This window comes from Hyperolius riggenbachi, chromosome 9 (assembly GCF_040937935.1).
Source record: "Hyperolius riggenbachi isolate aHypRig1 chromosome 9, aHypRig1.pri, whole genome shotgun sequence".
Classification (NCBI taxonomy): Eukaryota; Metazoa; Chordata; class Amphibia; order Anura; family Hyperoliidae; genus Hyperolius; species Hyperolius riggenbachi.
Window position 1 is genome coordinate 19,854,667 of NC_090654.1, and position 16,624 is coordinate 19,871,290.

Here is a 16,624-nt window from a genome sequence, read left to right on the forward strand (position 1 = left end):
GTGTGACTAGACCAGGCTAATTTGACCTGAATGCGGCTAGCGTGCCGACGAGAGGCAGGAGTTCAACAGGAGGGCTGCTTGGGGAAAAAAGGTGTCTCTATGCCTGTTTGGGCCCTTTTCCACTAGCAATCGCAATCACAAATCACAAACGCCATTGATTGCGATTGCGATTTTTCATTAATTCTGTTATGCGATTGCGATTTGCGATTTTCATTTGCATTGCATTATCATTGTAAAAATCGCTCCAGCAAGCGATTGCGATTTGCGATTAGCGATTTCCAAATCGAATCACTGTAGTGGAAAATACTTCTCATGCTTTCTATGATAAAGTAACAACCCTAGCGATTTAAAAATCACTAGCGATTTGCGATTTTGCGATTCAGCAATCACAATCGCTCTAGTGGAAAAGGGCCCTTAGTCCTTGGTCGGATGGTCCTGTAGCGTCGGCCCGATGGGAGGAGCTCAATGAACCGGCAGCCTGGGTGGGACGGGTCCTGGGAGATCCTGTTAGCCCTTGTTTTCATTCTAGTGGTGTAGAGGAGGTCTAGAGGTGGCAGAGGAGAGCCAATGGTCCTTTCTGCCGAGCTGATAACTCTTTGAAGCTTATACTTATCACTGGCGGTTGCTCTTGCGTACCATACAATAATGGCGGAGCAGAGGGTAGAATCTGTTAATCTTAATGCAGGCACGTCTATTATTCCAGATGGATTTGCAAAATGCTTTGTTTAAAGCTGCTATGTCTGTATGCTTCCACAGTAGCGGTAATACTTGCATTGGGTAGAGAAGCCTACCAAAACTGATCATTTTAAAGGGAAGGTTCAGGGTGGGTGGCTAAAAAATAAAAATCAATTTCCACTTACCTGGGGCTTCCTCCAGCCCGTGGCAGGCAGGAGGTGCCCTCGCCGCCGCTCCACAGGCTCCCGGTGGTCTCCGGTGGCCGACCCGACCTGGCCAGGCCGGCTGCCAGATCGGGCTCTTCTGCACTCCAAGGCCCGGCACTTCTGCGTCCCACGCTGGCGCGCTGACGTCATCGGACGTCCGCCGGGCTGTACTGCGCAGGCGCAGAACTAGAGCCGGCCTGGCCAGGTCGGGCGCGCCACCGGAGACCACCGGGAGCCTGCGGAGCGGCGGCGAGGGCACCTCCTGCCTGCCACGGGCTGGAGGAAGCCCCAGGTAAGTGGAAATTGATTTTTATTTTTTAACCACCCTCCCTGAACCTTCCCTTTAAGCAGTGCAGCTCTTCCAGCTATCCCTAAGGGAATATTATTCCAATTCTGCAGTGTGCGATGACTGATCTGACCAATGGTGCAACATTATGCATGTATAGAGAACAAGGATCTCTCCCTATCTCGATACCCAAATATCTAATTTTGCCTTTAGCAATTTTTAGTCCTAGCCCTTTAAGTTCCTTGAAATCAGCAAATTTAGATAGGGGTAGGATCTCGCTTTTATTTGTATTAATTTTGAATCCTGAATGCTGCCCCACTTCCTGTATAATATCTATATTATAATAACTTTTTCTTTCCTAAAGCAGAAAAAAAGGAAGCTACTTACAGTATTACAGAATACCATGTGCCTGCTGTGTCAGCTGGTGTACCATGCATACCTCCATCTCTGGAAAGCAGGATGTGGCATTTATCTGTAAACAAAACAAGGGGGAGCAGAGAAAAAAAGGGGAAATGGTTGGTCTGCGAGCCCACACAACATTAAAGAGGAAATGGTTGGCTTATGAGTTCCAAAGAAAAACAACACTTCAAATAAACTTAAAGTGGAATGAAACCCAGCATTTCTTGTTTGCTCTAAAAGATTATTTACAGCATAAAATATACTGTAAATAATCTTTTAGAGCAAACAAGAAATGAACCCACTTTTGAACCAGAAACAGCGGCAGAAGCGCCTGACCTGGGCTACAGAAAACCAGCACTGGACTGTTGCTCAGTGGTCCAAAGTACTTTTTTCGGATGAAAGCAACTTTTGCATGTCATTCGGAAATCAAGGTGCCAGAGTCTGGAGGAAGACTGGGGAGAGGGAAATGCCAAGATGCCTGAAGTCCAGTGTCAAGTACCCACAGTCAGTGATGGTCTGGGGTGCCATGTCAGCTGCTGGTGTTGGTCCACTGTGTTTTATCAAGGGCAGGGTCAATGCAGCTAGCTATCAGGAGATTTTGGAGCACTTCATGCTTCCATCTGCTGAAAAGCTTTATGGAGATGAAGATTTCATTTTTCAGCACGACCTGGCACCTGCTCACAGTGCCAAAACCACTGGTAAATGGTTTACGGACCATGGTATTACTGTGCTCAATTGGCCTGCCAACTCTCCTGACCTGAACCCCATAGAGAATCTGTGGGATATTGTGAAGAGAAAGTTGAGAGACACAAGACCCAACACTCTGGATGAGCTTAAGGCCGCTATCGAAGCATCCTGGGCCTCCATAACACCTGAGCAGTGCCACCGGCTGATTGTCTCCATGCCACACCGCATTGAAGCAGTCATTTCTGCAAAAGGATTCCCGACCAAGTATTGAGTGCATAACTGAACATTATTATTTAAAGGTTGACTTTTTTTGTTTTAAAAACACTTTTCTTTTATTGGTCGGATGAAATATGCTAATTTTTTGAGATAGGAAATTTGGGTTTTCATGAGCTGTATGCCAAAATCATCAATATTAAAACAATAAAAGGCTTGAACTACTTCAGTTGTGTGTAATGAATCTAAAATATATGAAAGTCTAATGTTTATCAGTACATTACAGAAAATAATGAACTTTATCACAATATGCTATGTTTTTGAGAAGATCCTGTATATAAAAGAGTTATACATACCTGGGGCTTCCTCCAGCCCTCTACGGACCGGTCGCTCCCACGCTGTCTTCCTCCGTCTTCCCCTTCTCCTGGTAGAGGCCCTGAAAGTTTGGCCCGGTCTGGGGGGGGGGGGAGGGGGCTGGAGGAAGCCTCAGGGTGTAAATCCTTTGTATATACTCGTCTCTGCTACACTTTAAAGAGGAACTCCAGTGAAAATAATGTAATAAAAAAAAGTGCTTCATTTTTACAATGATTATGTATAAATAATTTAGTCCGTGTTTTCCCATTGTAAAATCTTTTAAATCCCTGATTTACATTCTGACATTTATTACATGGTGACATTTTTACTGTTGGCAGGTGATGTAGCTGCTGCATGTTTTTTTGGCAGTTGGAAACAGCTGTAAACACCTATTTCCCACAATCCAACAAGGTTCACAGACAGGAAACTGCCAGGAGTACCACAGTCCTCAGACTTTATTGTGGGAAGGGTTTCACCACAATATCAGTTGTACAGAGCCCCCTGATGGTCTATTCTTGAAAAGGAATAGATTTCTCATGTAAAAGGGGGTATCAGGTACTGATTGGGATAAAGTTCAATTCTTGGTCGGAGTTTCTCTTTAATGTGTCCCCCTTTTCCAGCCCACGCATTTCATGCAAATTTGAAATAAGGATAAATTGAGCATGCTTATACAAGCTTTTAATTAAGTCCACACTATTGAGGGCTAGTGACGGATGAACTTGTTCACCCGTGTACAGTTGACAGTTCGTGGCAAATGAACATTCGTTCACATTTATGTGAACGACCATTCCTGAAAGTTCCCGTTCGCAGTCAATGACCGCAGACTTTAGGGGTTAGTTGGAAAGCCCTCATACATGCTAGAATCACCAAATTTGCTGAGTATGTCAAATATTAATTCATTTTTTTTGTTCAAAAAGACCTTGCAGTTTTTTGGAAAATTTGAATTTAAAGTTACTTATTTAAAATGCGCTATGAACCTATCGGTAGTGTTAATTTACTCATATATCAAAACAAGAACAGTGAATTTCCAGGGGGTTCCAGATAGGTGGTCAGTACACAGTGCGTAATGATCACCTGGAAAGCCGGTGGAACTGGCAACACCATGGTCAGGGATGCTGGGCTTGGATAGACGTGTGCGGTGCTGTTCACCAGTCATCGGGGCAAGGATCGATGCATGTGAGGTTCTCAATCACTCGTTAGTATCCAGTGGATATGGCGTGGGACATTTCCAAGGATGCTGACTTGGGAGTAAAAAAAGGTAAGTATTTATGGTTAATTACAACAGTAATAGACTTTGTTCATTGCCACCTTTTTCTTTCATTTTGTAAGATCTCGCCACCTATGGCGGCAGAATGCTAGTAATCTTCCTGGGCCGCAAGCTCCTGACAGGCGGCAGCGCTCTGTGGTCAGTGGAGCGCACAGCGGTCCTTTCCTATTGGCCAGACGGCGGACCTGTTCTCTGTACGCACACCGCTGTTGTAAACAATGACAGCATGCGTACGGGCGTGTCAGCTGACATGCTCACACGCCGCAACCTGATTGGCGAAATGTAAATCTTGTTGTACCTGATTGGATGTTGTTAGTATATGAGTCATGTGAGCGCCCTCAGTCTTCGCCCGTGATGGCCTTTGGTGGGCTTGGAGCTGAGTTGCGCTCAGGCCAAGTGCTGTGTAGTTGCTGTATCAGTTTCTTGCAGATTGGATTACTGTTGTGACCCGGCTTGTTCCTGATTACGCTTCTTGTCTTCTGGTAACCCGACCCGGCTTGTCTCCGACCTCGCTTCTGACTGTCTACTCGCTGCTAACTCGGATTGTTAAAGGAACCGCATGAACGCTGCCTGCCCCGACTTCGGCCTGTCTGACCACGCATCTGTATTAGTGATACTTCGCCTTGATAGCTTCAACTCTGAATCCTCAGGTGACTATTGCAAGCATACTGTATTGCATAATTGCTGTTCTGGTTTATTGCTATTTGGCCAGGTTGTTTGTGACATCTACCTGCAGGGGCAGGAGTTTGAGCAGGTGTTAGGGCTGGGTTATATGTCAGTCATATGTACATACATTCTGACCTATAGCATAACCAGGCAAGCCTGACACATTTTAGCTCTTTGTGGAAATATATAAGGGGTACCTCAGTACCCCTATTCTTATCTCACCTGGCGAGGGGGTGGGCATCTGGGGGTCTCCTCGATAATGGTGACTCCTAGATGCCACCATGAACCCCAGAGCATACACTATCACTTCCTCCTTGGGACCGGAGGTGGGGAAGAGCCCTTCTCCATGTGTGATTGATCACCTGTACATCACTAAGGGGTGGGAACTTCATGTTACTAGGGAGGCTATCTACAGCCTCTTGATGCTCAGCCGTCACACGGCGAGAGGTGGCGCCACTTTATGAGCTATACTGACAGCCGATCTTACAGTTCAGACCTATTGGCTTTAGCACCACACATGGTTTCTCCATGGCGAGTGCACAGCTGATTCATCCCAACAGGAGACTTGGTGAGGTACACTACCACTGTTACCTAGGGTGTCCAATTACATACATCTTCATCTGACACATGGTATGTTTTCATCAGGTATGGGAGGGTGTGCTTTTTTCCTATTGGATAATTGTAACGATTGGTGTCAGTAAGCACAGCTATTCTGATTATTGGTGATCTGCAGTATCACCAACAATACAGATGCTATACCTGATTATACGGTGATCTGCAGAATCGCCAATAATGCAAGTATAGCATGACACGATACAATCGTATGCAAGAGGGTGTTTGGTACAATAGAGTATCCCTATAGGGCACGGAGATACAACATCCAGCAAGCTGGAACAGCAGACAACAATAATAATATACAGTGTAAATACAAGTCTGTGGAAATATCCACCACACCGTAATTCCTCAGAGGTGTGGTTACCTCTGAATGGGAACCCTGTGTGTGAGATCCTCCAAAGAACAGAGTGGAGGAATCTCGGCCTCTAGCAGCAAGGGTTTGCTAGTGGCGGTCCTCTCAAAGAGGCAAGCCTCTGATAGAACCCTACAGTGGGAGACGTTCCACTGAAGGGAGAAAGGTCAGACAAAATGAGGTTTGGCAACAGATCAGGCGGCAGCAGTACAGAAACGTGAGACAAGAGAATAGTCGGAAACCAAGCCAATAGTCGATAACGGTACGGGCTGGCGAAGTACAGAATCAGAAGGAAGAAGAGTAGTCAAGACAGGCACAGAATCATACACGATAAATCAAACAGTATAATATGTGTATATATTGGCGATAAACCAATATATAAAACAAAATCAGAGACAAGGCTGACTAGGTCTGAGTGCTGACACAGGGTATCGCAAACACAGATGAAGTGTGACTGAAAAGCACTTCCTTATATACTGCCTGGGAGAGAAGTCTCCACCCCAGGCAGCAACCAATCAGAGCAGATTAAAATGTCAGCTGACCTCCAGGTCAGCTGACACGCTTTCTAAGAGTATAAAGGTGTGTCTGTCGTGCGCGCCCGCCCCCTAGAGGCAAGATGGCAGAGCCCTGGTGAGCAGCATGCTGGTGAGTTTGGAGCAGAGTGCTCGGACGAATTTCCGCATCCCGCGTTGGAAAGTCCGCTTGCAGGATTGGATGCGACCATATTTCCGCAATCCATCCGGTGGCGGATTTTTCGTTACAGTAATCCAAGTGCAAAACTCTGGTCATGGGAGCTCGCTCTGGGCAGGAGGAGTCTTTTCCTGAAGGAGGAGGAGGAGTGGGGGGGGGGGAAATGTTACCAGCCAGATATTTCATAGGCTAGGGGAAGGAGGGGAGTTTTCACAGGCTGAGGCTGCTGTAATGCCGACAAGCAGAACATGGCCACTCTCATTGTATCACAGGAAGAAATAATCATAAAATGTTGAAGCTGTTTGCAGCTAGATTTGTTGTGTAAACTATCTAAACTTGAGATAAGATATATAGACAAGTTACTTGTTATAGTTAGTTTATCATCTCGGATCCACTTTAATGGCGTTGGTTTGCAATGCCTGTATTATTCAGGTAAATTCCTTCCATAGCCCCCATCTTCTCTATGACCTGTGTTTGAACTTTACCAAATCAAATGTTCCAATGAGACTGTCAGATTTGGAGGGTTGATACACCTTATGTGTCCCTCCCTCACCCTTTAGATTGTAAGCCTTTGGCAGGGTCCCCCCACCAAAATTTTGCATATGTGAAATTTCGTAACTAAATTTGCAATTACGCACCGTAATCGTAATGCGAAATTTCAGAGAAAATCGTAATTAATTGCGTATAAACGAGTAGTTTTTCAAAATTTCGCATAATTTTTCGTGTATTTTTCATTTTGTCCTGACCTTAGCGGTTAATAGCAAAGCTCCCATACATGTTATTGCTACCAAAATTGCTACACATGTTAATCAGAATAGTGGGTATAAGTCACAAAAATTATTTTTCAAAAAGACTTAGTAACTTTTGAGAAACTCAATTTTAAAGATGCAAAGAAAAATGGTAATTTTTCTAAGTTTAAAAACCATTTTTTACTTGTATTTTTCAAATCGAGTTTCTCGAAAACTATAAGGTCTTTTTACAAAATCCTTTTTTTTTACTTGTACCCACGATTCTCCTTAACATATGTAGCAATTTTGGTGTCAGTATGGGGCTTTGCTATTCATTGCTAAATTCGGCAAAAAATTACTTGAAATTTCGCGAAATTTTATGCGAAATTACGAATGACTACACAAAATCAATTGAATTTGCAAATCGTAATTACGTACAAGCATAATTGCGAAAATTTACGTGAAATTTAGCGAAATCTTAATTTGTTGATTATGATCATCACTACCTCCCCCCCTTCTTTAGTGTGTCCTTCTTGATCTTGCAACCCCAGCTATGTCACCCTTTTCATGGAATAATTCGTACTGTAACCAGTTCGGCCTATCTGGACGAGTAAGTTCGTCCAGATAGGCTCTGCTGCTGCCGCCACGTGGTGCGCGCGGCAGAGCGCGCTCCCGCGCGCGCTCCTGCCGCTCGCCGCTAGCCCCCGATCAGTGAATGGGAATATAATTCCCATTCACCGATCTAACTTCCCCGCAGAAAAAACAACGCTTTCTATTGAGAGAGCGCAGTATTTCTGCCCCCAGGAAACTTCTCCGTCTTCTTTTAGTTCCTGGATGCGAGATCATTCGCATCCAGGACTTTTTTGACTGTGGCCATCTTGTGGCCAAGTAGTAAACTGCACCCACATACATTTCTCAATAAACAATCATTTTATTTTACATTTAAAATTAGCTGTTTCCCTCCCACACCAAAAATAACCCACATACATTTTTCATTAAGAAAAAAAAATACAATAAAAAACAAAACAAAAACAACATAAATAGTTACCCAAGGGTCTGAAATTTTTAAATATGCATGTCAAGAGAGTAAGTTATTATATTATTTTAAATTATACGCTTATAAGTAGTGATGAACGCAAATTGAAAAAATGCACCTTTATTTCTAAATAAAATATCGGCGCCATAAATTGTGATAGGGACATCATTTAAACGGTGTAATAACCGGGGCAGATGGGCAAATAAAATACATGAGTTTTAATTACGGTAGCGTATATTAATTTCAAACTATAATGGCCAAAAAACTGAGAAATAATGATTTTTTTTTTCATTTCTTTCTTAATCTTCCTGTTAAAATGGATTTAGAAAAAAATAATTCTTAGCCAAATGTACTACCCAAAGAAAGCCTAATTAGTGGCGGAAAAAACAAGATATAGATCAATTCATTGTGATAAGTAGCAATAAAGTTATTGGCGAATGAATGGGAGGTGAACGTTGCTCGGATGCATGAGGTTTTCGGCACTGCGGTGCTGAACCAGTCAATTGCTGGGTCTCTGTAAAATCACATGATCATGCATCTTATACCCTGTTTGCATGGACAATCTTGTGCTATGTTGTACAACTGTTTGCTACCCGTCTGTCACCCCTTGTTTACCTTGTATGTATCCCTATTTATAGTCCAGTGCTGCGGAATATGTTGGCGCTTTATAAGTACAACAAATAATAATAATATAATAATATTTGTTAATGTACCCACATGCCAAAACCTGGCACACCATTATCACAATCATTATGAAGTATATACCAAGACTTTGACCATATTTGTCTTAGCCTGAAAACTGAACTGAAGTACATCAACTAAAAATAAGGGAATTCCCTTTAAGAGGGTGTAGTTAAAGAAAGAGGATGTTGTGCGCAAGTTGAATGAGTGCAGCCTAAATATCTATCTTGTGTGTGTATTTACTCTGCTTTGCAAAATCTGAGAACCACATCTTGCCTTTGAAACTCGAAATGGCAAAGTTACGCTTGTTAATTTGCTGCTTCCTCCTGATCGACCTTCTGAAATGTAAGTGATTATGTTAAATTATACACTGTGTATAGAAAATATGTACATTTTGAATTATTTGAACTTTTAGCTGTGCCATGAACATTTTCACTAATTAAACTTTATTTTGAAGGAGATAAGTTTATTTATATAGCTTGATCTGATGGCTAAATAAGAAATAAATAGGAATATTTAAAGAGGAACTGTCGCAAAAATCTTAAAATTTTTAACGCAGGCAATTAAGGCCCGGTTCACATTAGCGGTGGCCGTCCGGAATCGCCGTGCCGGAGCCGGACCGCTTGCAGAACGGACGGAACGGACGCACGGCATAGCAATGAAAGCCTATGCGTCCGTTCACATGCGTCCGTTCTGCCGGACCGGAGCCGGACCGGATCCGGACCGGATCCGGACTCCGGCATCCGTTCCAACATGCGCTATTTTTTGGTCCGGCTCCTCCGGCAGCCGTATCCGGGGCGGAGCCGGACTGCACCATCCGGCCAATACAAAGCTATGAGAACCGGAGAGCGCACAACACACTGGCTAAAAATCCGGATGTTCTACCCCACTTCCTATGCGTATTGAAGCGGCGATTTTGGATGGGGACACATGGGCAAGCATTTTGGAGTGGAGCAGCAGTGATTTTAAACGTGCTGGAGATGTTGGCAGTATGTCGGAGGTGGAGGTGAGTGCTAAACAGCGGAGGGCCTGATTCCACAGGTCCACCTTCTGCTGACTTCCCAGACCCCAACATTTTTATTCCTTTTCTACTATCTTTTGCCAAACGGATCCGGAACGCATCCTGATGAACACCTGATGCAAACTGACCGGATCCGGATCGGATCCGGATCAGAACCGTACGGTTCCGATCCGGATCCGGTCCGGATCCGGTCAGGTCATCCGGTCCGTTTGGCAGAGAACCGCAAGTGTGAACCGGGCCTAAAGACGTTCTTTTCTTCCAGAGTAAAATGAGCAATAAATTACTTTTCTCCCATGTTGCTGTCACTTACAGTAAGTATTAGAAATCTGACATTACCGACAGATTTTGGGCAAGTTCATCTCTCTATAGGGGATTCTCAGCATGGCCTTTATTCTTTATAAAGACATTCCCTGAAAAGGATTTATACAAAGATGCTGGCCAGCCTTCCTGCTTGTTGCACAGTTTTTTGGCAGTTGGACAGAGCAACTGCCATTCACTAAGTGCTTTTGAAAATAAAGAAAACCCTGAGAACCCCCCCTAATAAGAAGATGGGCTAGTCCAAAACCTGTCAGTAATGTCAGATTTCTACTACTTACTGTAAGTGACAGCAACATAGGAGAAAAGTAATTTATGGCTCATTTTACTTTGGAGGAAATGTACTTCTTATTTATATGTAGCAGTAGGGTATTGTACCGTGTTAGCCATCAGTAAAAGCAAGAAGTTTTAAACCAGGATGATACCATTTATTGGCTAACTAAAAATGAATAAAAATAAGCAAGCTTTCGGCCTTGCAGCCTTCGTCTGGCTTATATCCTGTTAGTTTGCAAACTGGTGGGACAGACAGCTTATATACATGCAACATCAAAAGGGAAAACAGATATTTTTTCAAGCATAAATACATGTCATTAGCAAGAAGTTTTAAACATGTATTTATGCTTGAAAAAATATCTGTTTTCCCTTTTGATGTTGCATGTATATAGCTGTCTGTACCACCAGTTTGCAAACTAACAGGATATAAGCCAGACGAAGGCTGCAAGGCCGAAAGCTTGCTTATTTTTATTCATTTTTAGTTAGCCAATAAATGGTATCATCCTGGTTTAAAACTTCTTATTTATATGTGTTTACATGTATTTAAAATGTTAAGATTTTCGTGAAAGAGGTGCTTTAAGAAACATTACTATTGTTGTTCTTAGCGATCTTTTTATTATGCAGCAGTGCAATGTACTGCCGATTACAAACTTGACTAGAATCATTAAAAAAAACACAAAGTGAAGAGGAAAGAGAATTTCCGGGCACCAATTGCATAAAGAAGTCACCTTTTATTTATACTCTCGACACTTTCAAAATGTGCATGCAATAAAGCTTAGCCTAACAGCCGTTTCGCAGGATAACCTGCTTCTTCAGAGGCAGCAGTGTCGGGAGTATAAATAAAAGGTGACTTCTTTATGCAATTGGTGCCCGGAAATTCTCTTTCCTCTTCACTTTTTGATAGAATTATCTTCTGGAGGCACAATTGCTTGTTTGCACCTGTATCTCCCGACCTGCCAAGTCTGCATCTAGTGCCGATTTTCTCTTTGCCTTTTTACAAAATTAAAAAAAACACAGAGGCTGGGTACACACATAACATAACGTGAAAGGGCGCCTTTTATATCATGTGTAGGGGTTTTTTTTGTGTGCGTTTTTGGAGCATTTTTGCTGGATTTTTACTGTGTTTTTGGTGCATTTGTGTTCGTGTTTTTTTTACTACAGATGCATTTTTCAAGCGTTTTGCGTGTGTTTTAAAGCGTTTGTGTTTTGCATATACAAAATGCATATGCTTTTTTTTGTATGCGATTTTCATGCGTTTTTTAAATTGCATTTTATGCTAATCTCTAGAAAGACAACAGGAAGCAGAAATACATCACAAAACAATTGAAAAGGAAACTCATGAAGGAACGCATACCATTGTGTTCCCATTGACTTTCATTGCGTGCCTTTTTGATGCGTTTTTAAATTATGCAACAAAACCTGCGTTTTTAAAAAACGCATGTTTGAAAACGCATAGAAAACGCATTTTTTTGTATGCGTTTCTTCCAGTGGCCCGTAGGCTTTCATCAGCGGCAAAAACGCAGCATTTTTCGCAACACTAGCGTTTCTGCTAAGTGCGCACCTAGCCGGAAGAGGACCCTTCTGTAGCAAGCTTGTAATATAACTGAGGATATTCTCTGATGACTGTTCCAGCAGCTGATGCTTTTAGGGCTTTTAGGGCTCGTTTCCACTGTTGCGGTGCGGAAACGCCTGGATTCCACCGCATGGCTAGGAAGCAGGCGAATTTAACCATGTCACTGCCTGTGTAAATTTTCATAACATTACATGCAAAATCGCACGCGAAATCGCGGGGATAACCGAATGACAAAGCCGCATGAGATTTCCCTATTAAAAGCATTGCGGGCGATTCGCCCACATTCCAGCCGCACACGAAATCTGCCGTGCAGATTTCCCCCGCACACCAAAACGCACCCGCACGACGCACAAGTGGAAACAATCCCATCCACTTGTATTGCCTACGCGAATCCGCATGCGGTGGCCGCATGCAGATTCGCTATAGTGGAAACGAGCCCTTACTCAAAAATGTCCTTCCCTTTTTCTGAATACTAGTGAACTTTTGTCATTTTTGAAAGTAGGATAATAGCAGGTTCTAATAGAACATGCCAATAAGTCAGCCCAGACATTTTTTTGCCACAGCGGTTAAAATGTATCAAATAGTAAAGGGGAAGTGTAGCCAAATTATAATAAATAACATTGCTTATTTTTTATTTTTTTTACAATATTCGTTTATAAATTTTTTAGTCAGTGTTTGCCCATTGTAAAATCTTTCCTTTCCCTGATTTCAAAATGTATCATAGGCGGCAAAAGGCAGTTAGGTATTATTATATAGGATAGGAAGTGTTTCTCATACTGAAACCAGGATATTTAACATAAAAGTGTATTCTGAATAATTTACTGCATTATATTATATTTCATTAAAGTTATTCTGCATATACAACAGGCAGTTATCAAGTCAAAATGGTGTAAGGATTTTCAGAATGTAAAAGTGAACCTTGGGGCTAACCTTTTTCTTTCTTTAGATGTCATTGAAACCCCTTGCAATTACTTTTAAAGAGGAACTCCAGTGAAAAGAAATGTATAAATTATTTAGTCAGTGTTTGCTCATTGTAAAATCTTTCCTCTCCCTGATTTACACGCTGACATTTGCCACATGGTGACATTTTTACTGCTGGCAGGTGATGTCACTGGAAGGAGATGCTGTTTGCTTTTTTTGGCAGTTGGAAACAGCTGTTATTTCCCACAATGCAACAAGGCCCCCACAGTGTGATGTCAGAACCATGGTCCTGACATCACACTCTGGAAGGGGTTTTAGCACAATATCAGCCATACAGAGCCCCCTGATGATCCGTTTGAGAAAAATAATAGATTTCTCATGGGAAAGGGGGTATCAGCTACTGATTGGGATGGAGTTCAGTCCTTGGTTACGGTTTCTTGTCAATTGCCTATTAACACCTTTATGGCCATTTGGGAGAATTCCTGTCCTGATGACAGGGCAGGATCTCCAATGACCCCTCCCTCACACCGAGGCTACCAATTCTTCAGTCAGCTCCCATCAGGCTGGAGGTTTCGGGCCATGTCCTCCAAGAGCTCAAGACATGGGAACATTTTTTTCCCCTCTGCTGTGAAACTCTTGAACTCTCCCTATATCCCCCTCTCCTGCGTCCATCCCCCTCCGTAGCCAGGGCTGATGTGATGTATCCTGGATCACTGTTACTGATAAACTTTTTGTAAACTGTTATTGATACACTGTATGCCACTTATACGCAGGGCCAGTTCTAGACGTTTTGCTTTCCGAGGCAAACTTGTGAGAATGTGCCCCCCCCCCCCTCCCCCCATATGGAATGATCGCACAGCACCCGACAATTTACTCTGCTTTATTTATTGTTCTCACGTGACATGCTGCAGCTCAACACAATAGCCCACTGGCTGGCTGTGAATCTGTGACAAACAAAACTGCTCTCCCTTCCTCCACAGGAAGGTACACACAGTACAAATATGCTGCCCCTGTAATCTCTGCACTTGATGCAGATGTTTCACCTTGCTTCATGAGAGAACTGGCCCTGTTTATGCAGTCATATAGCTGCTTATTGTGTACTGTTTTGCTTCCTACTTTGAGCCCTGATTACTCCCTTTATTTGCCAATACAAGTTCTGGGCTTGACCCAGTCGTGCTTGGCAACAAAAACAATCTGATTCTGACTCTCACCTGCCACTGCAACAGGATGTGAAAAGACATTTCCCTAGTAGAGAGACAAAACCACAACTAATCTACTCTTCAATCCAAAAATGTTTAAAGATGCGTCTGGGCTAACTTCCTTTTTAGGAAGGTAACACATAGCTTAGAAGACAAAAATGATGAGCAAGATGAGCTTATATATTTTTCTTTTTTTGTGTATTTATGTGAATTTAAAGGGACTCCGAGCAGTGCAGAAACTATGGAAAGATGCATATCATTTTAAAGCTCTCTTTCCATTGATATATAAACCGCCGCCCTACGCCTTTTAGGTTTCGCTATTTTCGCGATTGAAATTGCCGCGGCCGCTATTTCAATCGCGAAAATAAAGAAAATTAAAAGGCGTAGAGCGACGATTTAGGTGTCGCCAGAAAGAGGAGAAAGAGAGCTTTAAAATGATATCCATCTTTCCATAGTTACTTGTATTACACAGGACGACACTTTCCCCAGTGTCAGAAGCTCCATTCAGCAGAAAAAGTCGGCCTGTGTAATACAAGTAACTATGGAAAGATGGATATCATTTTAAAGCTCTCTTTCTCCTCTTTCTGGCGACACCTAAATCGTCGCCCTACGCCTTTTAGTTTTCTTTATTTTCGCGATTGAAATCACGGCCGCGGCAATTTCCATCTCGAAAATAGCGAAAACTAAAAGGCGTAGGGCAGCGGTTTATATCTCATTGGAAAGAGGAAAAAGAGAGCTTTAAAATGATATGCATCTTTCCATAGTTTCTGCACTGCTCGGAGTCCCTTTAATAAATCGAACGAATTTTAAACCAATTCTAAAATAAACATCACTGTATTGTACGGTGGAGATTTTTGTATTATTTTTTCACACATTGGCCTCAGTTCACTAAGCAGTTTAGACTAGTCTACTGATGGTTTTTAGTCTACTGATGGTTTGTTCAGTTGTATCAAAGGGGAATCCACTATTACCAATAGGGATGCTCATTCGGATTTCGCGGAAATGCAATTTCCGAAATTCCGATCAGAAATTGCATTTCCGCATCGGAATGCCGAAATCGGTAATGCAAGTGTGTTAGGCGGATTTCTGACGGAAATCGCGGAAATTTCCGCCGGAAATCGTGGAAATTCCACCCGACTTTATAAGGTATTTTTGAAAACCTTTTTTGCATCTTGTTTAGAAGATTCTGTTTAATAAACCCTGAAAATTTGGTATTTCTAGGACTTAAGGGGGCTTTGCTATTAACCGCTAAAATCAGCGGATTTTTACTGTAATGTAAAATGCAGAAAATCTGCATCTGCCTATTTTCTGCATTTTACATTACAGTAAAAATCCGCCGACTTTAGCGGTTAATAGCAAAGCCCCCGTAAGACCTAGAAACACCATTTTCAGGGTTTATTAAACAAAATCTTCTGAACAAGATGCAAAAAAAAAGTTTTCAAAAAGACCTTATAGTTTTTGAGAAAATCGATGTTAAAGTCGGGCAGAATCTCTGCCATTTCCAGCGGAAATTCCGCATTGGAATGCGGAAATTGGTAGCGGAAAGCGGAATCGGTAATTGGCAATGGCGGAATTCGGATTTTCCGCGGAATCGGAAATTGGCATTTCCGACCATCCCTATTTACCAAATGTTTTAGACCTGTTTTTAGACCTGGTCTAAAATATTTGGTAATTAGGTCGGTAAAGCAGGGGAAATGATCAAAATATGCAGTTCACAAACAAGTGACTGACATGCTTCTCCTCTGATGAGCTCTCCTCTGCATACAATTAAACTCCTGCATAAATAAAAGGTTCCATCCTCACATCTATACCTCACAGAATTACTTAAAGCGGAATATAACCCTGCATTTCAACTTTGCTCTAAAATATTATTTACAGCATATTATATGCAAAAAGCATTTTTTTTTACTAGACCAGCATTGGAAGGGTTAAACACAGAGGTTTCAAGTTCCGTGGAGAGATATGCAGAAGTTCAGATAGATACATTCTATTTAGTTGAATGTATCTATTGATAAATGTTACACACTTTTTGGCTGTCCTCCAAGCTCCTTCTCAGTGAGAGAGATGAGTCACATTTAACACTTAGATACATTTATGTAAACAAAATGTATCTATCTGAGTTTTGGATGTGTCTGCATATCTCTCCAGGAACTTTAAAGCCCTGTATAACCCTTCCAATGCTGGTCTAGTAAAAAAAAAATGCTGGTTGCATATAATATGCTGTAAATAATGTTTCAGGGCTGGTGCACACCAAAACCCGCTAGCAGATCCGCAAAACGCTAGCAGATTTTTAAACGCTTTTTTTTATTTTTATGAGGCGTTTTGCTAGCTTTTTGCGGATTGCTGCTGCGGTTTTCAGTATAGTAGATTTCATATATTGTTACAGTAAAGCTGTTACTGAACAGCTTCTGTAACAAAAACGCCTGCAAAACCGCTCTGAAGTGCCGTTTTTCAGAGCGGTTTGCGT

General features: G+C 42.3%; 1 protein-coding gene across 1 annotated transcript in view; it reads left to right on the forward strand.

The window, feature by feature from the left end:
- Nucleotides 1-9,119: 9,119 nt before the first annotated feature.
- LOC137533395 (uncharacterized) overlaps nt 9,120-16,624 on the forward strand; it is a 40,853-nt gene continuing 33,348 nt past the window's right edge. The window contains exon 1 of the mRNA XM_068254797.1: nt 9,120-9,200. Coding sequence (XP_068110898.1) covers nt 9,146-9,200 — 55 coding nt within the window. The 5' untranslated portion in view covers nt 9,120-9,145. The remainder of the gene's footprint in view (nt 9,201-16,624) is intronic.